The sequence below is a fragment of the Bombus vancouverensis genome, chromosome 12 (genome assembly GCF_051014615.1).
Source record: "Bombus vancouverensis nearcticus chromosome 12, iyBomVanc1_principal, whole genome shotgun sequence".
Lineage (NCBI taxonomy): Eukaryota > Metazoa > Arthropoda > Insecta > Hymenoptera > Apidae > Bombus > Bombus vancouverensis.
The window spans coordinates 6,415,345-6,443,074 of record NC_134922.1 but is presented as its reverse complement, the minus strand read 5'-3'; the positions used below and the strand labels follow the sequence as shown (position 1 = coordinate 6,443,074).

At 36.0% G+C, this 27,730-nt stretch overlaps 1 protein-coding gene and 1 long non-coding RNA gene across 4 annotated transcripts in view; one reads left to right on the top strand and one right to left on the bottom strand.

Moving 5' to 3' along the window:
- LOC117155282 (uncharacterized) overlaps positions 1–26,188 on the top strand; it is a 33,726-nt gene extending 7,538 nt beyond the window's left edge. The window contains exons 3-5 of the mRNA XM_033331123.2: positions 23,391–23,525; positions 24,160–24,605; positions 24,746–26,188. Of these exons, the coding sequence (XP_033187014.1) occupies positions 23,391–23,525; positions 24,160–24,605; positions 24,746–25,523 (1,359 nt within the window). The 3' untranslated portion in view covers positions 25,524–26,188. The remainder of the gene's footprint in view (positions 1–23,390; positions 23,526–24,159; positions 24,606–24,745) is intronic.
- Positions 22,866–27,730, bottom strand: LOC117155286 (uncharacterized). 3 transcript variants are annotated; one of them, XR_013059764.1, is made up of 6 exons: positions 26,522–27,730; positions 25,333–25,434; positions 24,184–24,621; positions 23,564–23,681; positions 23,354–23,483; positions 22,866–23,262 (listed from the first exon to the last, which is right to left on the bottom strand). It is a non-coding gene; the product is annotated as an uncharacterized LOC117155286 (long non-coding RNA). The 3 variants fall into 3 exon arrangements; XR_004463895.2 differs by lacking the exon at positions 22,866–23,262 and having other exon boundaries at positions 26,812–27,730; XR_013059765.1 differs by lacking the exons at positions 22,866–23,262; positions 24,184–24,621.

Genomic DNA, 27,730 nt, shown 5'->3' with positions numbered 1-27,730 from the left:
TTGGAGGAGTCTGATAGTCTTAACGTTAGTTTCCTCGGGCCTGTTAATTAGCTGTTTCGTATTTTTATTTCTTATTTCTCATTTTTATTTCATCTTTACAAATGTGTACGGTGCTCTGAGGATGCGAAGGAAGCGATTAGAATTCCTAACAGGAGGTGCTTCTAATCTATGATCGATCTCTTTAGCGCAGATTTAATTACTATGCTCCAGTAATTAGAATTTACTTCCGAGCATGCCGCCTCGTACGCCTGGTATTCGGCATATTTTTTAGAAGATAACACGTATATTCTACCTGCTAACAGAGTAACCAAAGTGAAAGGGATATGATGAAAGTTTAGAACAGCCAATATCGTAGGGTAATGGAAACAGTATCAAAATTAGCAAAACTGTCTTTGAGATAATTGGCCAACATCTTGTTTCTCTTTCGGTCTATCGTTTATTTGCTTGGCGTAGGATAAGCCAAGTGAAAAAAGGCTTTTATGTTTTATGTATAATTCTATATAATCTTCTCGATCCAGTTACGATCTTGTTGCTCGTATTTTACTCGAAACGATTATTAGACATCGTATTATTATACGTAGATCGGGCAACTTCCTCCATTTGAAAACGGAGCGAAGCTTTTAAAAAAAGAGCACTACGCTTCTAATCAGTTTACAATGTTGGAATATGAAATTACGGTAATGTCTTGAGATTAGAATAACGTCGTGCAATAATGTCTTCAAGTTACATTAACTGCTCTATTTAAACATCTTCTGCTTTTAACCTGTTGCCTTTCATTGCTATTAAAAATATATTATATTTACATTTGCATGGATTCAGATCAATCGAACCGATGTTGATGATTAATTAACTGCTTCTGTGATTACAGAAATTCCTATTAAGAGATCTGCTTATCAAATTAGCTTCTTGCCTTCCATTTTTCAAATCTTTCACACTTACAAATCGTTACTAAAGGACGATGTATTTTACCAAATAATTTAACGCAAGTATAGACTTTGATTTGTTCGATTCGCTGAGAGACGAAGTTGTTCTCCCAGTACGAGCATTCGAGTTCAAGCTCCTGAAACCGCCTCTGCGTTCTCGATGGATCGCGCTGAATAGAATTGTTCGGCTGACAATTGTAGTCAGCAAATTGTTCTCTAATCACTCAGCCTGCAATGCTGTGGCGGGTAAGGAGAATCGTATCATACAGAGAAGCTTGAAACGCGATCGCTTCACAACGCGGAAATCATCTTTTAGAATAGCACTTTCGGAATTTCGAAACACCCTCCAAACAAGCGCGTCCATTTTCCATTTTCCTGTATTTCAGGAAGCTGAAGGAGCATTAATATTCGCGGAGAAGTAAGAAAAGCCAGAGACGAGCATTAGGAACGATGAATTATCGGCGAACACTGAACGGTTGGGTGGCCGTGTTCCGCAATTAAAACGAAAACGTAAAACTCCTAACTATCATTTCAAAAACGAAGAAAATTGAAGTCTTATCATCTGTGCCATCTTTGTTTTTCTTCACTCAATTTAAAACATTGTTTCGCAACAGTCATTATTTCGTAACGGCTTGTATAATATAACATTACTTAAAATGTGAAACGCGCGGAGCACTTCGAACGTTTCAACATAGGATACGTATCTCGAAAAATGAAAAAAAAAAAATGTCAAACGTGCTACTTTAATTAAGGAGAGCGGTGATAATCGCCTCTCGGCACGGCGAACGGTTAGACCGTGTTCAAACTGGCTGGTGCTCTCGATAGAAGCGTCCTTATCATTTCGTAATTCTAGTTTCGCAGGTGTTCCGCTTATTATCATTTTCATTGTTCGAATCGCGAATTATCTTCCTCGTTTCTAATGATTCCTCGATTTTATCCTACTGGAATAAAGCTTATGGTAGAATGATAACCGGCAAATTATCGCTCAGAAATGCTGTGCGCTTTAAAGAGCAGGTTTCCCAAACAAACCTGCAATTTCTTTCGTAAGATTTTATTTCCAATTTCGTATGGCTCGAAGTTGGCTAAAAATAATATGAAAAAGCGGAGCGTCGTTAAAAATGATAAAAAAAAAAAGTGCGCGCATTTGTAGAGATATTTGTAGAAATATGAGTTTAACGTTGCTGCTGAGTATATTCAACCGTGTTAACGAAAGGGTTGAACGAAGTTGTTGAGCTTGGCTGGCTTTTTCAGACTACTTATGCGGCTGTGGAGCGAGGTGAACTCGCGGAGGTCGTTTTCTCACGCTCTTCGTCGAAGCTTGGCTGCCGATCTGCTTAGCTTCTGTCCCTCTTGCTCCCGCAATTTCTCTCTCTCTCTCTTTCTCTCTCCATTTCCATCTGTCGGCTGTAAAAAGGTGACTGGAATTTCGCGCCGCCCGTGATTCTAATTCTTCGCCCGTCTATATACCTTTCGCCATCGTGCCATTATGATACCCCGGCTTCCAACACGGCCCACGCGTACTCCTTTCACGTTCTTTATACACGGTGGCTCTTTCTGTCATATTATGTTGGGAAAATTTGCAGCCAGATTTTTGAAATTTAACGCTGCAACCTATATTCAACGTTCTATCGTTATTCGCTTCATAGTCGTCAGTAGATTACATTCAAAGACTGTTCATGATCATAGTTGAATAACAACTACAAAGTAGTTGTTATTATTGTTGTTGTTATTACTAATATTATTATTTTTATTGTTGTTGTAGTTCATAAAGCTGGGCTTTCGGCCTAGTTGTTATTGTTGTTGTTGTTGTTACTAATATTATTATTTTTATTGTTGTTGTAGTTCAGAAAGCTTGGCTTTCGGCCTAGTTGTTATTGTTGTTGTTGTCATTACTAATATTATTATTCTTATTGTTGTTGTAGTTCATAAAGCTTGGCTTTCGGCTTAGTTATTATTGTTGTTACTAATACTATTATTTTTATTGTTGTTGTTGTCATTACTAATATTATTATTTTTATTGTTGTTGTAGTTCAGAAAGCTTGGTTTTCGGCTTAGTTGTTATTATTGTTGTTGTTGTTGTTGTTGTTGTTGTTACTAATATTATTATTTTTATTGTTGTTGTAGTTCATAAAGCTTGGCTTTCGGCTTAGTTGTTATTGTTGTCGTTGTTATTACTAATGTTATTATTTTTATCGTTGTTATAGTTCATAAAGCTTGGCTTTCGGCTTAGTTGTTATTGTTGTCGTTGTTATTACTAATATTAATATTTTTATTGTTGGTGTAGTTCATAAAGCTTGGCTTTCGGCTTAGTTGTTATTGTTATTGTTGTTGTTGGTATTACTGATATTATTATTTTTATTGTTGTTGTAGTTCAGAAAGCTTGGCTTTCGGCTTAGAATAGCCCACAGTTCCTCGTATTTTCGTATTTCTTAAAGCTGTATCGATCAGCTTAAAGCTGTAAATCAATCTCTTAGCAGGGATTCTTGTGTAATATAGCAATAAAAGTAGGTAACGTCTATGAATATTTTATAGACTAAACATTGGTTATATGGAACTAGACGCGTTTGTTAATCAATTAATTAATTAAATTAAATAATTAAAGTAATTTTGTTTATTTTAGTTCTTCTTATTGTTCGTTGTATATTATACGAATGTCCTGATTAAATTTGGCAATGTAACCATTGTTGACACTCGCGGTAATAGTATTTGTCACGGTCGTCAGAATGTGAAAGTTAAGGAATTTTCTCAAAGTTGGAAGTTTCTTATCTTTGAAAGAAGAACATAAAAATTTGGAGAGCTGTAGCGTTTAGAAGAATGTCCTTCCTTCGCCGGATACATTGAGTTTGTATAGTTTTAAAAGATATTATAAAGGAACAATGGAATGAAAATTTCAGGTCCATTCCCTGGAGAAATTTGTAAAAGTGAGTAAACCTTGTTCGAAATTGATGAACCAACTAGTTTCTCGTGTGCCACAGTTCGAAAAGTATTGAAAGTGGCAGTTTAAAAAGCTAATAGACAACAATGAGAATTGAAGTAAAAAAATTACATTTGCACTTCAAGGCTACATTTACATCCCAAAAAGATTTAGATACAATGTAATTAGTATCTAGTGTAAAAAAATTTATAAAAATCACTTGCTTTTATCGTTATTACACGAAAATCCTTCTGTATTAGAAAATTCTCTCCTTTTGTATTAGAAAAAAATTTCCAAACAGCAGAAACTTCTGTATCAGAGATTATTTGAACGTGAATTCTTTAACGTATCCTTAAGTCCTAACATCTCAACTTTATAAATGCTGACATTGGTACTTCTTGCATCAAGCCGCAGATACATTTTACGCAGATACACATATTTAAGTGTATATCATATTCAGTCTCTTTAAATTCCAAGCAGAGTATTGTCCAACAAAATTTTCATTATTACATATGTACGCAATTTAAATACACTATTCTCTGTTTTCTTTCGAACTACTTAGTTTTTCGGCTATCGAGCACACCAGTTTAAAAAGTTACTAAACGTGGTAGTTCGAAGAGTTAATAAACGATAAGTGGTTATTGAAGTAAGAAAAATTACGTTTGCACTTCAAAACCAACGCAAATCTTTCGTATAAATATTTCAATTTTCAATTGCGTTAGAAATAAAAGAAATACAGGGAGGACACGTTAACAAATAATAAGCATACAATAAATTTAACAACTGCTTTATAGCAGTACTAGCTTTTATTTTTATTTTTCCCGCTTTGTGGTTTCGAAAAAGGTTCTAATTACAGAGAAAGAGTTCAAGTAAACGTTATAATCGACCCGAGGAAGCGCGATAAAAGAGACAACAAGGAGCGTTCGACGTTTTCTATAAAAATAAAAAATGCCGGCAGAGAAATTCAAGGATGAATTCTCGTTCAGTCGGATCATCGATGACCCAGTTCGCTTGCTGAGGGTAAATCCAAGTGTCTGGACTATCGATCCGGTCGTTCCTCTATTCTTCGACACAACAGCTGTCGTTTCCCGATCCCTGGCGACCCAAAATTAATCTAAAAATTACGCAAGCTGTTTAGAAGAGACGGAAGAGGAATCTGTTGGAAGCGTGTTGCGTTCTAATCTTCTTCTGAACGGTTTAACGCGCGTGGGTCATCGCGAGGCGACCCACGTGCTGCGAGCGGAATGCCATGCGAAATCAGCGTGACACCAAATTGCCTGTTAAATCGCGAAGGAACAAGAGGCAGAGAGAGAGAGAGAGAGAGAGAGAGAACGCGAACGAGCAGAGGAAAGCAAGAAAAGAGATAAAAGAGAAAAAACGTTGTTGCACTTGAGTCGATAGAAAAGTTGTTGCACTGGCGGAATTTTGTTCGGCGGGATATTCGTCGAAATGGAAAGAAACTGGTTAATCGGGCTGTGCAGAATGACGGAATGAAATTGAAGGACAGAAAATAGCGATTCTAGCTCTGGGTGAAGGAAGTATAAAAGTGGAGAGGAGTAGTGGCACGTTTAAGGCTTTCGAAGCAAAGGAACGTGGAATGTTAGGGATGGAGAGGAAGATGCTCAAGGCCGAGCAGCTAGGGACAGAATTAGATTCCACAGCCGTGTTTCTCTCTATCTTCTTTGTCAGTTTGTTGATTCGTCCGTGGCCAAACCTATCAATCGAAATCGGCCAATAAGATGATCCATTCGGTGTTTGAAAGATTTCTGAAAAAAGGTCTTCTTTGATGTCGAAACACTTCGAGTGCGGCTTAGATTCGTTGTCGACCATTCTAATTCGAACTTCGTCAAGTCGTTGATGTCTAAGTTTAGACGGTACATCACCGAGTTTAGAAGGAATCTAACGTCATTTCTGGAGCAATTGAAAAGAGTACACGGGGAATAGCGCGATTTCCATGTTATTTGTTCTTCGAAGGGAATTTTACGTAAAAACACATCGGGCTTGGGAATGAATATCGACAGCAATTCTCTCAGATTATAATTGACGATTGTACGTAAACGTTCGAACGTTGGCCTGAATTTTCTTTGTAGGATATTGATCCTCTGAAAACAGGTACGATCGATCTCATAGATGATAATGTCTCGAATATGTTCGACATGGGACGAGAAAAATGATTTAATTTTTTTTTTTTCCAATTCAAAAACGAAAGACGTATATACGAATACACCAAATGCTCGTACTCGATTGTCGACCTGACAAATTTCTACACGAAAATCGGTTTTAGTCTGCTTCCATTTCTAAAATTTATGTTCCATAGTTTTCCCGAATTCTCGTAATCGACGGCCAGGGTGTCGACAAATTGGTACACTAACAACAACAACAACAACATAATCGCGTTTGCAAAAACAGATATTAACTTAGTTTCGACTGTAACGTTGTAGGAATTCTACGGATGTGATTCTCAGGCACATTGTTCTCCAAGTCGCTGTATTATCGAATTGTCAACGAAAATTAGCAGAAAAACTTGGATCCGGAATAAGGAGCCTGGCTCGGGCACTTTTTCCCCGACGCGGAATAGTTAATGGCCCGTGATAACAGGAAGCGTTGCACGAGGGCATAAACGGAATCGGTAAAGTCATCGAGGAAATTGTAGAACGTGCGAACGGGTGTTGAATGATACGGCATAACTGTAAAGTTCGAAGTCGTTCGATGTTTTCCGATCTCACGAGGATGAGATCGCTTAGCAGTTAGCACATAGTCCAAGTCACGCAGATATACGAGCACAACTGTATGTAATATCACACTGCAAGAACCTCCACGGTCCAATGATATTAATATTAAATATCAGATCATAAAGTACGTGTTCGACTGGCAATAATATCGCGTGGAATCGGGCACAAGGCAGACCCTCGCTGTCAACAGACACAGAGAGAACGTTCGATAGTCAACCGAACGCTTGAGAATCTCGAGTAAATTACGCAAATGAGTAAACCAGCGTGGAAAACTTCGGTGCTGTGGTATAGTTTTAATGACTTGTCCTTTTCAAAATCCTATTCAGACAAGTTTTTCGAGGAGAAACAGCTTGAAAAGTTCAGTGTAGAAGTAAGAGTTTGCAACTGTTTGTATTATAAAATCATGAAATTAGTATAATAAATCGGTGATTTAGGTACTGCATCGATATTGTCCATCTTTTGGCGTTTTTCACGAAAAACAGCTTTAAGAGTTTTCTGTGTTGTAGAAGCAAGAGTTTGCAACTGTTTGCATTATAAAATCATGAAATTAGTATAATAAATCAGTGATTTAGGTACTGCATCGATATTGTTCGTCTTTTGGCGTTTTTTCACGAAAAACAGCTTCAAGAGTTTTCTGTGTTGTAGAAGCAAGAGTTTGCAACTGTTTGTAGTATAAAATCATGAAATTAGTATAATAAGTCAGTGATTTAGGTACTGCATCGATATTGTTCGTCTTTTGGCGTTTTTCACGAAAAACAGCTTTAAGAGTTTTCAGTGTTGTAGAAGCAAGAGTTTGCAACTGTTTGTAGTATAAAATCATGAAATTAGTATAATAAGTCAGTGATTTAGGTACTGCATCGATATTGTTCGTCTTTTGGCGTTTTTCACGAAAAACAGCTTCAAGAGTTTTTAATGTTGTAGAAGCAAGAGTTTGCAACTGTTTGTAGTATAAAATCATGAAATTAGTATAATAAATCGGTGATTTAGGTACTGCATCGATATTGTCCATCTTTTGGCGTTTTTCACGAAAAACAGCTTCAAGAGTTTTTAATGTTGTAGAAGCAAGAGTTTGCAACTGTTTGTAGTATAAAATCATGAAATTAGTATAATATAATAAATCAGTGATTTAGGTACTGCATCGATATTGTCCATCTTTTGGCGTTTTTCACGAAAAACAGCTTTAAGAGTTTTCAGTGTTGTTTGTTCTAATTTTTCAGTGTTCTATTTGGAATTGAATTCCACACATTGCTTCCGTTCTACTTGATTCTAATTAATCAGTGACTTAGGTACTGCATCGATATTGTCCATTTTTTAGCGTTTCCGTGAAAAACAGCTTGAAAGATTCGGTGGTGAAAAGGTAAACGTTTGGAGCTATTTATAGTTTCAACGATCTAATCTTTTCAATCGAATTTAGAACTGGATTTGACATTTCGTTTGTTTGGATTCTTTTTAGTTTTAATAAATCAATGGCTTACTGTTCTAATATTGTACGTTCGCTTTTAGCGTTTTTGAGAAAAAAAAGGAAAAAGGGCAGCTTTATTAACACGATGGTGAAAAAGTAAATAAAAGTAAAGTCATAGTTTTTAGTATTTATAGTTTCAGCGATTTAATCTTTTCAATCCGATGTAGAACCGAATTTGACATTTTGTTTCTTTCGATTCTGTTTGGGTTTTGATAAATCAATGGCTTACTGTCCTAACATCGTACGTTCATTCTTAGCGTTTTTGAGAGAAGCAGCATTAAAAATTCGACGATGAAAAAGCAAAAGTTTGGAACTATTTATAGTTTCAACGATTAACCCTTCTCAATCCTCTTTAGAATTGGATTTACTACATAAATAGCATATTTATTATTTATAACAAAAAAAAAAACAAACAGCAACCAAAGCTCGATTAATTAAGCACAACATGTAGAATACCAAAGTGAACGAGTAACATAATCTATAATCGTTTACGAGACGATTCATCAGGATATTCAAAATATTATTTCATACTAGGTACACTATACTACACGCTGTTTGGCTACTTTTCTCTATAAATTTTGTTCAATTTTTCGCTTCCAACGAATCGCTAACTCATGGAGGTTCGACAACTTGCAACGTCGAGCCATTCGAATGTTTCTTTTCGAGGATTCATGGATCATGTTCGAAAGGACGTTTTCACTGCCATGGAAAAGACAAAACTGATACGATCGTTGGGGATTTTATCGCGAAGAGCCCGTCCATGGAAATCGTACATAGTACGCGTAAGACTCAGCTGAAAGAAGGTTTTCTTTTTTTTACGTTAGAAGCGGTGGTCGATGCATGGAGGAAAGTTCGCCGACTGCAATTTCCTTGGCAGACGAACGTATTTTCCGCACCACTGAATTCCTCGTTCTCTCGTTCCGCGGCCAATTCCACGTTTCACGATCCTTCCGTTCGCGATAGAAGAAAACGTTTGGTAGCCTGTAAAGCCGCGTTTTCAGCGTCCGCCAGGAAAAAAGGGTATCCGTATCGAATTTCTATGGAGCGAAAAGTGCGAGACGGCAGAGTCGAGTCGTCTGATCGCGTTCCAAAGACGGAACGCGCCATTCAAGGGAACAGGTTCATTCAAAGTCACCGGAGATCCTCTGCTATTCGTCTTTAATCTACTCGGTTTCAGAATTAAACTTTCAACAAGTTTTAACAGAGTGCGGATATTTTGTGGTCGAATTAAGGAAAGTCTCGTCTCTTTTCGTTAGCCAAATTTCAAATCTACGCAGCTTCGAATTTGCTCGAATTTCTTTCTCGAATCGAAGGATTTTTGGGATATTTGGAATTTTCAAATATTCAAACGTTCGTAGATCGAAAGTTGTACTTGAAACTCTCACAATTTTTAATATCGAAGCTTTCGAATTTTCAACATTTTCAACTTTCAAATCTGCTAATATCGATAGGTTGGAATATCGAAATATTCGAATCTTCAAATATGCAACTTTTCGGCTCTTCAAGTTTTCAATTTTTTTAATCCTTGCATATGCCCAGTAAATAGATCGCGTTGCTACACTCCGCTGAACTCGCCTGAAATTTTTAATCTAATCAATTTTGATTGCATAAAACTCATGCCTGAGGCAACTTGTTAATTAATCGAATACTTTTCACCTGTGTATGCCTCCAATTCACCTGAAATTATTGCTAAAAAATTGTGTACATTTGTTGCGAATATATTCATCCATGCTTTATTCACTTTTTCGAAACAGTTCCTATCCGCTTTCTTTTAACAATTCAGAAGCTGTTCCGATCGATTTCTTCACCGCTAATTAACTAATCAGCGAGTAACGAATAAATTGCACCTTAATTAGCCGCAGGTGACGGGATTCTATTTACGCGCCAGCCAGATAAGATACGACAGTGTCACTGAAAATCATTCTCACGGTTTACATTCCGCGATCTTCTTAGCCCAGTATACTTTTAATAATTCTCTGTTGCTCGATTTTCGCACTATTACTTCCGTCCATTTTTTTCTCTCGTCTTCACGGTTTTATCTTCCCATTTGATATACATTTTTACGCTCTTATCATATTCCTACGATAACTTTCACCTGGCAGTGGAATTTCTGATAGTGGTACTCCTCACATTGAATGTTTTAATCTTAGAAATTGCGAAACATTTTAATCTTAGATCTTAGATCCTCAAGATATTCGAATTCGCAAACTGGCATATTCCTACATTTTCAAACATTTAAACTGCCAAATTTTAAAGCTTTCGAATTTGTGAATTTTCACGTCTCGAAGAGCCTTGGAATTTCTAAGTCTTCAAATCTGGGAGCTTCCAGATTTGTAAATCTTTCAGTCATTTAACCGATCTCAGTGATTTAACTGATTTAACAAATCTCAAGGTCCCCTAATTTCTAAATTCCCAAATTTCAAAGCCGCAAAATTTGTAAATATTCTAGAATAATTTAGAATACAAATTCTAGAGCTCGCAAGTTTGTAAAGTTTTGCAACTATTAAACGATTAAGCGATTTCAAAAATGTTTCGATCATTAAATTTCCCGACCGTTCGGATCTTCAAAATTCAAGTCCTTCGAAACGTCAAACATCCAAGTTCTCAAATTTCCAAAATTCTATATTTCCAATTTCGCAAATTGTCCAATTTTCCAATTTCCGATCTTCCAAGCTCATAACGAATACACTGAGACACAACTATTTTCGTCTTGTTTCACTCTCGTTTCGCTCTTTAAAGAAAAGAAAAAAGAAAGAGAGGGGAAAGAAAATTTCAATGGGAAGTGTCAAGGTGTAGAATTCATCGATCGTGGCCAGAGGAAAGCAGCGATTTTCTGATTCATCGTCCTCTTTATTTGTATTCGACGTCCGCGTTGTCGCTACATCTTATTGTCCGCGGAAATTACATTTTACGCGAGTATCATACCGATGTGCAAATTCGACGATTTGATGCTCGATGAATACGAGCTCGTTCCGTATGCAAAACCCGTAATTACACGCTTTAATTCGAACATCGTACTTTGTTCCTTCATCGGAAATCCAAGAATTATTCCAACAGGATATCCAAGATAAAATACTTCTAACTTATTACGTTATATATTGTACGAAACTACTCGTTACCATATAATTATAGATATGCATTAAAAACAGGACGAACTTACTTTATGATCTTCTTACGATTTGATTTACAATTTACGTGTAGAACTCGACGTTTCAATTCCAACATCGTACTTTGTTCTTCCATAGGAAATCCAAAGATTATTCCAAGGGGATAATCCAAGATAAAATACATGTAATTCATTATATAATAGAAAACTATTTGTTACGATATACCAATGGACACATAAAAAGACAAGACGAATTTACATTACAATTTTGCTGCATTTTCATGTACAACTTTGTTACAATTTTACTTGCGTACGATTTTAGTTACAACTAATGTTACAATTACACTTGTAGCTTGCTCCTTCGTCGAAAATCCAGCGTTCGTTCCAACAGGCAGATATCCAAGGCAAAATATTTGTAATTTATTATATCATACGTTACATAAAACTATTTATTACGATATAGCTGTAGGTATGTACGAAGACTGTACGAATTTATGTTACAACCTTCCGTAAGAAATTGTTCTTTTTCCTTTTCAATCCTGTTGTGGGTACGGTGTCGTAAACGTAAAGATTTTAATCTCCTCGTACAGAGTTTGTACAAATTTCTGAGAAATCTCATCAAATGAACGATCATAGAATCTGAAATGTCCTTTAAATTACAAAATCACCGAGACATTGATATAACACTGCCGAACCCTTCGATTTACCAAGAAGCCGATGTTAACAACCCCGTGAAGACTCTCGAACTTCCTACAAACACGCTAACACATATCCACGACGTGAGGTTGCCAGCTAATTAACCGTCGTTCTCATTGAAATACAAATTTTTCCTCGTAACGGTAAAATTAATCGTCGTACCTGTTGTTTCCATCGGTGGTTGCATCGTTTTATCGTGAAAAATCTCCGCGTCGGAAGGAACGAACGTTACCAGCCGGTGTTATTTGTTTTAATAATTAAGCGACGATAAAAGGCGAGAAAACGGACACACGGCTGGCCGTCGTTCCGTTGCAGCCACGTCGACGGAAAAAAGGAACGTTCGAGCGATGGATTCGCGGCGTTGGAGTATGCAGCGGTAACCGCTGCAGCGGAAATGGAAAGAGAGCATGGCGAGGGACGAGAAAAAGAGAGAGGAGAAAAAAATAATTCGAGTATTCCAACAAGAGGAACAGAGCGGATCTTCCTAGCGAAACATCGTCTGCGTGTTGGCGCGGGGTACTCGTTCCCTCTCTCTTTCTCTTTCTCTGTTTCTCTCTCGGTTCGTTTGACTGGAATGCACCAAAAATAAATTCAGCCGACGGAGACCACCGCCATTTTCGAGATCACACCCCTTAATGCATTTGTCTTTCCCCCTTTTCGCTCTTTTCTTATTCTCGCATCTCCGGACTCGTTCTGTCACATATTTTCTAGATCGTATCGCGTTTCTGATCCCCCTAATCGCGCGTTTGCGCCTGTTGCATCGAGTTTGATTCTTAGTTACAGTCCCTTGATCAGCGTGAACTTTACTGTGGCGAGCTTTGAGAAACATCGAATATTTCGGCCTTTCGATAGATTTCGTCAGGAAAGTTTGATTTTTGGTTAAATGTGACAAATAATCGGGGGTATACAGAGTGTTTCATTTTCTTTGATTCTTAGTTACAGTCTCTTGGCCAGCGTGAACTTTACTGTGGCGAGCTTTGAGAAACATCGAATATTTCGGCCTTTCGATAGATTTCGACAGGAAAGTTTGATTTTTGGTTAAATTCGACAAATAAGCAGGGGTATACAGAGTGTTTCATTTTGTTTGATTCTTAGTTACAGTCTCTTGGCCAGCGTGAACTTTACTGTGGCGAGCTTTGAGAAACATCGAATATTTCGGCCTTTCGATAGATTTCGACAGGAAAGTTTGATTTCTGGTTAAATTGGAGAAATAATCAGGGGTATACAGAGTGTTTCATTTTGTTTGATTCTTAGTTACAGTCTCTTGGCCAGCGTGAACTTTACTGTGGCGAGCTTTGAGAAACATCGAATATTTCGGCCTTTCGATAGATTTCGACAGGAAAGTTTGATTTCTGGTTAAATTCAACAAATAAGCAGGGGTATACAGAGTGTTTCATTTTGTTTGATTCTTAGTTACAGTCCCTTGGCCAGCGTGAACTTTACTGTGGCGAGTTTTGAGAAACATCGAATATTTCGGCCTTTCGATAGATTTCGACAGGAAAGTTTGATTTTTGGTTAAATTCGACAAATAAGCAGGGGTATACAGAGTGTTTCATTTTCTTTGATTCTTAGTTACAGTCTCTTGGCCAGCGTGAACTTTACTGTGGCGAGCTTTGAGAAACATCGAATATTTCGGCCTTTCGATAGATTTCGACAGGAAAGTTTGATTTTTGGTTAAATTCGAGAAATAATCAGGGGTATACAGAGTGTTTCATTTTCATTCCGCCAAAGGAGAGAGATGTGCGAACATAGGACATAGGCGTTTACCGACGAATCATTTTCATTAATACGATCGACCAGCGTAAATGATGATTTCCGAGCGTTTGAATTATTGTTTTTTGTAATATTTCTTTCTTATTTTCAATCACAGAATATACTCACACCGTTTGACAGGATAAGAATAAAACAGCCTATATACTATTAAACGATACTTAATTAGATATCTATTTAGATTACGGATTTCTACGCGGAATCACATTTTCGAGAATGTAATTAAAAATGTAGAACCTCGGTAGAATACTGTTTTGCCCGCTAAGTACAATAAGAAAGCACAACATATACATACTTTGGATGTCTTATATATATTTACGCATGATGCACATTTTGTGCAATGTTGCACTTTCAAAGTTCCTGTAAATGCATAGAAATCCTTGTTTTTTTACTATATTAATTTTTATTATATATACTATATATAATTATTATATTAATTTGCGTATAACGCGGTGATTCGATAAAGAGAATTAATCGTGCGACGTTAAAGATTGTACGTTTATGATAATGGCAGAAACATGGACATATGTATAGTTAAAAATTCCTATAATTATAACCAATCGTTAAAATTATTATAGTTAAAAATTATCACATTTCTTCATCGCGTATTTCATCCTTTTATAATTTATTCTTATCATTATCTCTTCTAATTTGTAATTAATATTCATCGATGTTTGACTCGTAAATGAAATACCGTTAGTTAGTTGTAAATGAACATGTAGCATTCTTTATTTGACGTATTTTATTGCCAGCAATCCTCGAATAGGATCATACGTGTAACCCTAAGCGAGAATAATTCAGTCCTCGTTAAATGCTCTTCGTCCAATTTATTACCTGGCTATATTTTGATCGCTACTGTAATGCACAGGAATACAATCTTTAAAAGTAGTCTTCCGATCGTAAACTTTTCTTGTTAAAACTCGCCACAGGCTCTCGATCAGTTTCAAATGAGGACACAATGCTGGCCATGCTAATGATTTTATTCCGAAGTCTTGGAACCACGTTTCTGTGGTGGCAACTGTACAAAGAGGAGCGTCGTCTCGTTGAAAAATCGTCTTTCTGTCTTTTTATTTCAGTCGTGGGAGGAAATAATTCACCATGCAAAATCTCCTGATACTCTATCGTACAATTTATCCTTTAGAAACACAACTTCGCTTAACATATCCAGGCACGGTCGATGGTTTCTTAGAAATTTTTTTTTTTTATTATTTATTAAAATTACAATCAATTCTCGCGTTGAGAATTTTCAGTAATTGTTTCTTAGAAATGTTGAAGAAATAATGCAGAAAATGCGTTTGACTCTACGATTATTCGCAGCACTGTACCTGATATTTAACAGGAAGGGAAATTTGGAAATTTCGACTAATATAAGCGTAGGTATAGTCTTCTTGCAGAAGAACAAACGTTTCTTTTCTGTGTTTCGTTTCACGATGCTTCTTATTTCATGGATGGTGGATCATAAAAGGAATTATCGCGTAAAAGGAGTTGTACGATCGAAGACAAAAAATATCACTGAATATTCTTTCATGCAACAGCAAGGGAAGAATTTGCTGTAACGTTCCTTTTCTTTCATGTTAATTCCAACACGTAAATATTTATGTTTGTTTCGTAATCCTAATCGCGTTAAATATCGTCCAATCGTGGCTCACGTGATTCCGAGCAATAGATATTTTTCCGCTGGTAAATCGTTATATCGTTATGTTATTGTTAACCGTTTGAGTCCCAAACAGCGCGATCGCACTGTGTCCTTATCCTTATCTTATCCTATGTGCTTATAATTTTGTAGAATCTTCAAGCTGAAAATGTCGCTTGAAAATAGGAAACGAAGAGCAATTGGAAAACACTACCACGCTATGAGTGTGAAAATTGTGACGTGGGTCTATGTGTCGTACCGTGCTTTAAAATATATCACACTCAATTGTATTATCAGTTATTAAAGTAACTTATTTAATAATTACTTATATTATAATTATATTATATTTATAATTACTTATATATTACATTTATAATTACTTATATAATTAACTTATTTAATATTGCATCATATCTTTAAGGAAAATTATAATTTAATTACCAAAAATTTCATTGCAATGTGCTTGCCTAGAGAACATCGTTATCCGTCACAACAGTATCTAAGAGATTAAATACACAGTAAAGCCATGATCATTGGCAAGGTTAATGGTAAACGACAGGCGTGAGAATAGCCTGAAAAGTCCTTTGTTATCAACGCGGCTAATGTATTACTTACTTCGTATCTGGTGATCGCAGAAGGACAAATTCTTAATACTAAACCTACCAGCAGCGGTCAAATTGACCGCTTTCGAACTTCTACACAAAGTTAACTATACATAAACTTTATCATATCGCTCCATAATTTCTGACTTTCCCCAAAACATACATACAATATATTTTTCGGTATTTACTCTGAGTTTGCTCTTTTATTTTCTGAGAAAGATTTGTACTCTGCCTTGCGTACCGTGACGGGTCACTTTGACCGTCCGATACGTACAATAAAATAAATACAATCAGTACAAAGAAAAGGCTATCTCATGGTCAAATGACAAACAAAATGAGTAATAACAAGTAATAACAGCTGTTACACCCGTAATCTTGTCATAAAACATAATCCATCCCTCGATCAGGATGGCCACCAGGTATCAAGACATACTAACTCAGACCCATAATAATCCTAAGGAACTGCTATAAAGTTTAGCATTTTTTACAGCCCATTGTTATAAACATTTTAAAAGTCGAGAAGTTTCTTAAGGTTATTGCTCATTGCGATAAAACGCAAGAAAAGCTTTCACAACTCCACCCTCAAGTAACCGTTGGTGGAGAAAACAGCCAATACTCATCAATATTTTTGTATAAATATCGCCGTCACAGGCCATATTCTTATTTACTATTGTCCTTTCGACTAGAATATCTCTTAGTTTGTTAGTCAATTAGTCGACATTTAAACTTGTTATCTCTAAAACTCAGACAGAAAGCATCGCAGAGCCTTTTGCGTAAAGCATATCAAATTTGACAATAATTTTGTACTCCGTGCGTGGTATTATTCTGTGATAAATATTTACTCTAGAAATGTCAAGACTTAAAAAAAAAAATAAAAAAAAAAATTTACGGACATAGAAAAAGACCGTTCAGTGTGCGACGAACAAGAAACTTCAGCAACTGAAAACGGCATGGAAACACATGGAAAGCTATTTACAACCGAATCAGAGTTGAATATTATAAATAAGTCCAGGGCAAAAAGGAAAGAAATTATCGTTGACAGCAAAGGCTGAGATTGACGTAGAGAACAAACGTATCGAAACTGGACCCGATGGGACAGTTTGGAGAGAAATAGATGCAAGTCCTAAACCTGGCAGGACATCGGTCCATAATATTTTTAGGGATATGCTAAAGGACAAGTAAAGACGGCATTTTATCATTGATCACCGCGTATAAGGGATCATGTAATAAAATGTACAGAGGAAGAAGAATTTAGAGTATTGGGGACTAAGAGGGAGCTAAATGCAACAAAACTAGATGCATTTATTGCTCTGCTATATGCTATATGCTATATAAAAAATTTACATGTCTCATATTTGTGGAATAAAATTTGGAGACCTGCATTATTTTCAAAAACAATGAGCAGAAATGACTTTGCTGAAATTATTTGGTAAGAAGATAAATAAATAATTGCAATAAATTTGCAATGGTATCTACAGTATGGGTCCAATTTACAGAGAATTCATAAAATTGTTATAAACCTGGTGCACACATTGCTTTTATATAAAGAATCACGAGGAAAAATCATGTAATAAAACTATCGACAAGTTCAGATTCGAAATTATACTCATCTATAATAAGTATTAACTTATTATAAATAATCAGCCATGTCACTGCGCCACGCCAGAAAAATTACTGAAAATTCTCAACGCGAGAATTGATAGTAATTTTAATAAATAAATAAAAAAAGTTCGGATTCGTCACTACAAAAAACTTGTCAAGTAAAAAGTTGTAGAGGTTACAAAATTACGAAAATTTGTTTAAGACGCGGAAAATATTTATGCGGCAAATGTGCACTTGATAACAAGATAATTTGTAAAAAATGCAGCAAATTTGAATGAGATATATCTCTATATATAAAGATAATAAGATATATCTCTATAAATAAAAGTGTAATTCTATTCAAGCCTATAATTGAAATTAAAGAAAAGTAAACTTGCACGAAATTTTATGGAACTTCGTCATTTTATATACATTCAGTTCTAAATTAACCATTATCTAAGTTAAATCATAAAAATTGTTACTTCTTTAATCACCGGTCATTTTGACCGCACACAGTAAGAGTAAGTATACACGAACTGTCGGCAGGTTTAGTGTTAAACGTGAAATCGAGCGGACGCATTCAAGGCTGATTAGAAGGATGATAGTTTCGACTAAGGCGATGCTCAATAGTCTGTAAAGCCAGATTTTGCAATTACTCGAAGGACAGGGATTCCTTTGTCCCGATGTATGTACAGTTAGTCAGTTTGTTTCGGAGTTATCAGCTGCTTCAAAGGATAACACGCTGACTCACGAAAGTATTTGGGATATTTATGCAAATATATAGTTTTGTAAAAGGACGAAATCTAAAAAAAAAAAAATTTGTTTCAGCTATTCTGGATATTTTAAGTGTTTTTGCATGTTATATGCATTTTATGCATCTTGAGATATTTTTGCAAATAAAAAGAAAGTACTTATACTAAATAGCTTGCAATTTCTATATACATTTTCATATCTGTTTCAAATTTTACCGATGTAGTAATCATGATAATCGAGTCTCGCAATGCTATTGAAATTTCAAAATGTTTCATACTACGCAGATAATATATGTTCATAGAAGACGTCTACTTTCGCACGCCTGTGTACGTTTCCTTTGACGCGTTCATAAGTCGTATCGAATAAAAGTTTACCCAGATACGCTCGATGCGTGCTGATTTTTGTTATTATGAATTTTGAATGAACGACTCCTTAGAAAGTATAATTAGCTTTTTCTTTTCCTAGCGTTCCGTATATTTTAATATCACAGCTATTTCCTCTGGACACGAAGAAGTTCGAAATTCTTTTCAAATGGTTAAAGCGCTTCTTTCGTCATTTTTTATTTAAATCGTTTCTTTAAATATCCGACGAATACACGCGTTTCTGCTTCAGAGTACAAAGTAGGCTATCGCATAAAAATCTTACGGCATTAAATGTAAGATATTCAGGCTTGATTCGCGTCCTAGAATTTTATTTTATATTATATTTCCGTGTTTTATTATGTTGATCGTTTCTGTGCTGTGTCATGCACGTTCGAATGGTACCCGTACTCTCTGCAGAAATCCATTAGTCACACTAATACTGGTTCGAAACGAAAAACTTGTATGATTTATACTGTAAGAAATATTCTTCAAATAACGCCAGTCTTTCGGTAATTACTCGCTGTTCAACTGAATTAGGTCGCAAAAAGTTGATTCTCCCATTCGAAGAAATTATCGTCACCGTGTTATGTCTTCTAACGATCGTACGAATTTTCTACGCAATATTTTCGCTTGTTGCTTGAAGTAATGGATATATTTAGGATGGACAGTCTCGGCCGAGACAACTCTGTTATTTCGAATGATTTTTTCATAATCTTGTATATTCGAATATGCAGACAACCTATATACAATAATGATAAAATTAAAGGAAGTTTACGTAGAATTGTTCAGCGCTATCTTTTTAATTTCTTCAAGTTTTTTCTACGGATAGATTGAATCTTAATTAGAATTTTGAGAAATCATACCCTTTGCTGTTTGCATTGTCGATTACGTGACACCTTGTATATAATACTATTAATAAGATCGACAATTCTATTGAGCGAAGCGAACGTAGAATTTTTTAAATAACAACGTGACTTGGTAAAAATTTCTTTCTACCCTGATAGATCCTTTATATCTGTCCCCTTGCTAATAAGATCAATTTTATCGAGGAAAATGAACATGGAATTCTTGAAATGACAACATGATTTGGTAAAACTTTCCTATGATTCTTCCTACTTTGATAAATTCATCTTTAGATCTGTCAGAATGTAAAAAGACCATCTCCCTTGCTCATCAAGAAAGATAAACGTAGAATTTTTGAAATAACAACGTGACTTGGTAAAAATGTCCTATGGTTGTTTCTACCTTGATAGATTCATCTTTATATTTGCCAAAATTAAAAAAGAAATCAGCTGATTGCGCTCGTTCAGTTTGAGATGTGCCCTTAAAAAATGAACTGGAATGTCGAGGAAACGTGGGAACAAAGTGCAACTATTAATTGCTATCAGAGACGGTATCGGAGGCGAGATATACCAATATGATTATGAATATATCGTGGAATCATCGAATAAACATCGTAAAAGTTTAAAATATAGAATTTGCATTATCAGTTACGTGGCACTATGTACGTTATCTTGTTTGAGTCGCGACGACTATTAGATACAAAGAGGTATAGTCAGTGTGTACAAGTAGAAACGAAGAAATACTGAATAATTCAGGCAGTGACCGTAGCGAGTGACGTCATGATAGTATTCCACCGGTGGACGGTTCAAGCTGAGCGACCATGCGGAACCCCATCCGCTTAGGTCCCCGCTGAAAAATTTCAGCTTTCCGTACAAATTCCCTTATGTGAACGGGACACTGAAAGAAACCCTTGCCGGCTCATCGTGAAAGAAACCATAGGCAAAACACGTCGTCTTATCCTTCCATCATAGTGCCGTTTTACGCGCGTAAAAGCGATACCGACTTTTCTTCGCGCTCCTTGTGATACGGTGAAACCATCGGTGAAACCAACCTGGGACTTTGTATTCTTTCACCGTGTGTTACGAACTTTTTAATAATTTATGATATGTAACATACATGTAATTTATGATACATTTGTTCTACATTTATTGGTGATGAGAGATGGATGTTTTATTAGAGAAATAAAGAAGATCATCGGAGTTCGTGGCTGTGAAAGCGAGTGTCAAGAATTCGTAATTGCTAATTCTTCATTTATTCCAGTGCAATTAATTATCCCAGATGCAGTTTCCTCTGGTTTTCTAATATTCTACGACGTTTTCAGCCGCTTCGTGTGATAACGCGTCTCGTTTTCTGTTGGCTAAACTTCATATTTAAATATGATAAATAAAATGTATATTACATAAGACATATATTAAATAAACCTTCTTAATTGGTTTTAAGATCGTCCAGAGAGAATTCACATTTTACTGAAGTAAGTGGTTTTCCACTTTAAATCCAAACAGATATAACACTTAAATACATGAAAAGGATACTTTCAAAGAAAGATCAGCAGGAAGAGGAAGAGGTAGAGGTAGTAGCGATTCCTGTCCGGGACCCTTGTTGTATTCTTCAATGATTTCTTAATCGATAATACGCGCAGCAGAAGATGAAAACACTTTAGATAGAAAAGGAACGACTTTTGTTGTCATCTTCTCATTTCTCTTTCTATCCATCCTTGGTGGATCTACAGCTTTATATGGTTTCCACCGTAATAACCAGAGAGCGCGGTGAAATAAACACACGCAACTACGAATAAATCCGAGTTTCGGAGGTGCTGGCTGGAAATTCGACTATTAGGATGTAGGAAATATTGAGTTTCGATAATCAAGGGTCGAAGCGCCAGCCGACCGAGCCAACGCGCTTCTTTCTTAGTCAATAATATAATAATCGATAATTACCAAGTTTACGTTTAAATAATACAAGTTACAGTTTGAAAACATTGCTCAAAAAATCGTCTTTCCATCCTTTCGAACGAACGAAGAAGAATACAGATTTCTATCGTACAAACAGTTCTTACAATTTGACTTTGCACAGAACGATTTATTAATTTAATTATTAAGTATCTATTATACAGGGTGGTTGGTAACTGGCGGTACGAGCGGAAAGGGGGTGATTCTACGCGAAAAAAGAAGTCGAAAATATAGAATACAAATTTTTCGTTCGAGGCTTTGTTTTCGAGAAAATCGACTTTGAATTTTCGCTCGGTACGAGTGCACTTTATCGCGTCTCGTTATAACGGATCTCACTGTAGATCGTTGTCTCGATGGAAAAATTAAAAAAAAAAATTTTTACCAACCACCCTGTATAAAATATTACTTAATATTATTATAGAAACGTGTTACTATTATAGCAGAGGATCTACGTAAGAGGATTGTCATAAAGAAATTGGCCAATAGTATCATTTGAATTGCATGAGGCGGCCCAAGAGAGTCGGAGCGTTGAAAAGAGCAAAGATTCAAGGTTTTCGAAATATCGTGTATTTTTCTGCCACTGGCTGAGAGCAAATCTCCGCTGATGATTCTAATAACAGTGATAGTTGAACGCGTGGCGACCGAACGATGAACGCATGATTCTTTCAACATCTCGCGCGTCCTGGCTTCGTTATCAGGCATGGCCCATCGCCGGATATCTCGCAACTCGTACCGTATTTTTCCCGCCATTGTATGGAAATGTCAGAAACCTCGTGTTTCTTCGAACTTCTTTTATTCCCGGTGTCCGCGACTCGGCCACCGAAAAGAAAGAAATATGCAAATGTTAAAGGGCCTATCCGTTCGAATGGCGGTGCATCATCGATGCTCGAACCTTTTCAAGTTGTCCGAAGTAACTGTTCGCCGATGTCTAATTGTTTGCTCAATGACGACTTCGTGACTGGACTCGCGGAAAACTCCAGTCCTCTTTGTGCGTTTTCTATTCGACTTCTATTAGAATTCTGTTGGGGTGTATTAGATGGCGTTTTAGAAGACTTCCGAGGATATTGGTCGAATAGGATCATTAATGTTGGGTCGTTTAATTATTTTCAGTGTGGTAAAGATTTCTATTCTTGGGGGAAAATTTGTTATCGATCCGTTATTGGATGTTTCTTGACGATACGAGTTCAGCCGGAGATTTTTGAAATATTTATCACGGATATGTTAAATATTTGTTGATATTGGCTGTAATTCTAGCGAAAATCCTAAAATGTTGTTTCAGGATGTGAATAAGTTCTTTAGGATAATAGTCAGAAATCTAGCAGATATTTCAGAAGGTTGATTAGGTCTAAAGGAAATTTTGGAATATCGTGATGATGAACTTGCTGGAAATTCTGTAGAATATTATTTTATAAAATAATAGCTCTAGAATATCAATTAGAAACCTGGTAGTAATATTAATAAGCATATAATACATTTAATACAAATCCCGGAATATCTCTTCATTAATTTATTTATCTTTTATTATTTATTATACGGTTGTATACATTTGTATTTCATAGACTTATGCAATATTATACCTGGAATATTATTTTATAAAATGAAGGCGCTAGAATATTAATTGGAAAATCGACATAAAGTTTAAGGCAATTAATGATACAAATATTTAACGTTTCCTTTACGTCTAACGATGATTAGAGCAATGTATTATTTTAAATAAAATATACCGCTATTGATAAAGCAATGTCTGTACAATAAACAGGCGTACGCTCTGCTAACGTCGAATCGTGTTCACTCCACCGTGTGAAAATCTCCTACGCAAGGTGAAACCTTGTATTAACGCGTGTATATACGTCGTACCACGTCGCTTCTTTCTTCTTTTGAAACGATTATTACGTTCAGGAAAGTCGTTCGAGAGCTGGACACTTTCCTCGTTAAACTTAAAGTGCGACAAAAGTAAGAAATTGAATTTAAAAAGAAAACACCAATAATTATTACTGATAATTATTGGTGTGATAATTATTACTGACCGTTAACTGATTTCGTCATTTTTGTTTTTTGTTTCAGCAATACCGATCGTTGATAGAAGAGAACCGAAGACTTCAGGAAGTTTTAGCGAGCACTCAAATACCTCACGTACAAGTAGTCGACAATGTTTTCCTGCAAACACAAATTGAAACATTGCAATGGCAACTGAAACAGGTCTCTATTTAACCATAAACCACGATCGTTTAACATACCTGATTTACAAGAGGAAATTGTTGATGTCCTCGACCAGATTACCTTATCCCCATTCCTTGAATACTTCACCGTCTGTCCCCGAATAATATTCCACTGCCATTTTTAACACTTTAGTACCTGTACAAATATTAAGAATTAAAAGTATGCAAAGAAGTGAAACACTTTGGCAATTTTAAAACAGTACAGCTTCAACTTTAGACAGAGGCAACTATTTCTACATCTCTTTTGACAAAGTTTTTTATAGTTTAATAAAAATACCACAAAATCGCTTTGAATCCCCATTCCTTAAATATTAAAGTTTCAAATTTATTGTACTTGTGCACTTATTGAATAACCACAGCATTATTGTTGCCCACACAATAGTTATATATGATGTTATATATAAATAACTATTCTGTATGCAACAAAAATGCTGTGGTCATCCAGTAAATGTGTGTGTACGTTTGAAGCTTTTAATACTCCAAACCTGTGCACAAATCTTTATATGAAACTATAATATGTTAATAATACAATATGATTGAAACGTAATATAAATCTATTATAGAAACAAAACAGTGTAAATTGCACGAATATTTATTTATAAAAAATTTTACAGATGGAAGCAAATAGACAGATGTACCGTGCCCTGATGGAGCAGGTGCTGCGCTTCCTGGACCGAGCCCGCAAAAGCTTGGATATTCTTCACGAGAAGAATAATCCTAAGGATAAGAAGTCAACGGGACGGTTTCCACGTAGCTATAGCGTTCACACTGTGCATGCAGATTCCCCGTCGAATCATGTTTCCTTAGCACCATCGTCTTCAACTTCCTCTCGTTTCATGAAGTCGAAATCGGTCACACAGATCTCACCGTGCACTACCAACTACCGCGAATTCACTTGGTCGATGCTTCGTAGAAACGATCCAGCGCATTGTACTTCTCCACTTAATAAATCTCAGGGTCTCAATAAAACTCATGACGGTGTTGTTTATAAAAGCCCTACGCCACCCAAGCTGGACCCGAATGATATACCGCCCCAGAAACTATCCCAAGAAGCATTTAGGTACGTACCTAGATACCTAAGTGATTAAAATAATTGTTTTGTAGTGTTTAGTTACTAATAAGTAATTTTAAATATCTCTTTATTTGAAATATTTGAAGATAGTAAACTATTTTTAACTAATTGTAAATTAATTGTTTCAGATTAATGAGAACAGTTCAGTCGTTGCTCTTAATGAGAGAACCGGATCTGACCAGAATCTCGTCGATAGAAAATAACGGATCCTCCCCATCGCCCATAGAGGATCATCGTTACAATAATCATCACAACGAGGTATCAGTGACCTTGCAGGATGGTAGTTACGTAAATCCAACGTGCTTGCAGGGAGCTATCGGGTATTCCAGTTATGACCATGGGACCGAATCAAGTAGCACCGATAACGACAGTAGGAGTTTCGTAAAAACATCGTCAAACATTGTTGAGGTCAGTCAAAGTTTGCGTGATCTTCTCCCTGGTATAAGAAGATCTGTTGACACCACCTCACTCAACTCAGGAAGCAGCAAAACTACTGAAGAAGAGGATCTACTTCCAAATAATAACTGTTTAAACGTATCCATATCGAATCACAAACATATTTACGTATGTACGCCGACATCTACGCCAAATAGGCGTGTTAGAAAAGTAGAGAAAAAGGAAAAACCTCCGAAATCAAAGCCAACTGACAGTGTGAGTAGCGTCGAGGATGAGAGTGGATTTTCTTCTATGAGTTCTTTTCAAGAAATTGGTTTACCTAACATTCTGCCAATTTCTCCTATAAGAGGTTGTCATCAAGAGGTGGGTTTACCGGTAGTACCATTGGAAAAAGCTAGACATCGTAGATGGTCTTCCACTCCTGCTGAAATTCGAGCTTTCTTTAATAAACATCGTAGTAGCTTCACCGCCTCTCGAACTACCACTGAATCTTTAAGTGTCTGGGTTTGAATGATTTTACTAGCAATATACATAAACTACTTTCTAAACGAAATGACTCTGATGAATGCACTTGATATATTCAAGCGTAAACAAATGACCGAACATAGAAGGCACAGTCGATTATTGATACAGTAATTTCTATTATAAATACTCCTGTCTGAATATTTCTAGATCAGTTTTACATTTTATGTGTTCTTGTTCGGGAAAGTTTTATTCTTTAAGAAACGTTTAAGACAGTTTAGGGACAAACGTAATGCGAATAATTGATACGTTAATTTAAAATTTCTTTTTGTTTCTCACTTATTTGACTTTAGTTTTATGAATGACTTGATGCATTACTACAGAATATAAACTTGTTCAGAGTTTGATTAGAAGGTTAATATGCATACAAGTGTAGTTAGTACTTTTATATGTATTAGGAAAACATAATTCTTAATAGTTGTATGCAAAAGATTTTGTAAAAGTTGTCTCCAGCATTTGTATCGACAAAAGTAATCGACAATCATATACATCTCTTAGATGTATACCAATATTGTAATTGAGCATTTTGCCTTTTTACTGATATTTTAAAATATTTTAAACAATTTCAACTTCCATTTTGAAACAGTGTTCAATTTGTACTTACAAGTATTACTATATAACACAAGTCATTAAAGCTGTACTCTGCTTTATCTTTCATGAATTTGTACATAAATAATGATATATAAAGTATTTGAATATTCAATATAGTAGAAGTTTTTTCACTTAAAATATAATTACTTCTAATAATATAATTAATTATAAGATTTCCTATATACTAATATCTAAAATACTTTGATAACATTTGTTTACATTATAACATTTTATCCTTTTTAGACTTAAACAAATATATTCATCTTAATTTATTTTTGTACCTATAATCACATGATTACCATGGAATCACATGAATACACCAATGATTGATTATGTGATATACGATACTTTTATTAGTCTAATAACTTTACATTTTTTATACAGCTTTTACATACTTTTTTTTCATCGATTCACTGTTTTAGATTGTGCGGTTGTAAGTAGACTGAACATGTTTATGCAAATCTGTATTTTTATGAAATACAGTTAACAAAATAGGATCTCTTAAATATTAGAAATATAGTTATTTTGTACATTTTTGTACACTTGAATTTACATAATAAGCATCTGAAATCTAGTTATAAGCTATTGAAAATTAACATTATAACACCCATTATAAGTAACTATAGCATATAGGAAGTAACAAAAATATTATACATAATATTAAAAATAACAAAAATGTCTATACATTTGTAGAAAGGAGCGAACGTCAGCGCTTTCAACTTCGAAACGCACACAAAGCACTGAACTTATCGAACGCAAGCTAGAAATTTAAAAAGATTTGAGCGAGGAAAACACTTGATCATTAAATGGGGAAAAATAACGTGAAATAAAGAAAAAGGAAAGAGATATCGTGAGCGAAGATTTAACGAAACGAAAACTGCTGATCATGGCTGAGAAACGTTCGTGGATGGGCGGTGTGGGAGGTCGGGGGACGGATGCGCGCGCATCGCGATAAGGCAAAAGTAGAGACACTGTTCGTTATCAGTACGGCAGGCGTCGTTCACTTGTTCGCGAGTCGGTCCAGAGGTTAGCCAGGAGATTGCGCCACCAGCCGATCCACTTTTAGATTGATTTTCAAGAGCACCGTGCACTGGGTATAGCGCTCCGCGTTTATTTTAACGTGGCCAGAGTGTTCGAACGGGCCGCGACCGTCTCGGGTGATAGTAGAAACATCGTGACGAGGTGAGAGGTTCGGGTGCGGGCGCCTTTTCTCTCTGCCGGTCTGGAAGAACGTCGTTTAATCGTGTCCCACGGGAGGCACATTCGTTTCTCGTTGGCCTGCGTGCTCGTTGTTATTACTACACACCGTTACGTTCGTGTGTCTGTGTGTGCTGTTTCTCCTACGCGTACACACTTGCAGTTTGTATAGTCCCGTGTGTACACACATAGAAAGTCTATCTATATCTGCCGTTCGTTCTTTCGTGCGGTGTTCCGTGTACTGAACGGATTGTGGTGTGCGTGTGTAACCCTCAGAACGTGCGGCTTCGTGGCGCAGTGCGTGAAATGAGTGACAAGGATCGTTCCTCTCCCACTCTTGTTGAAAACAGTCTTAAGTCGCTGCTCGATCAACCTAGTATTTTTCCATTGATTGGTAAGTATCCGCT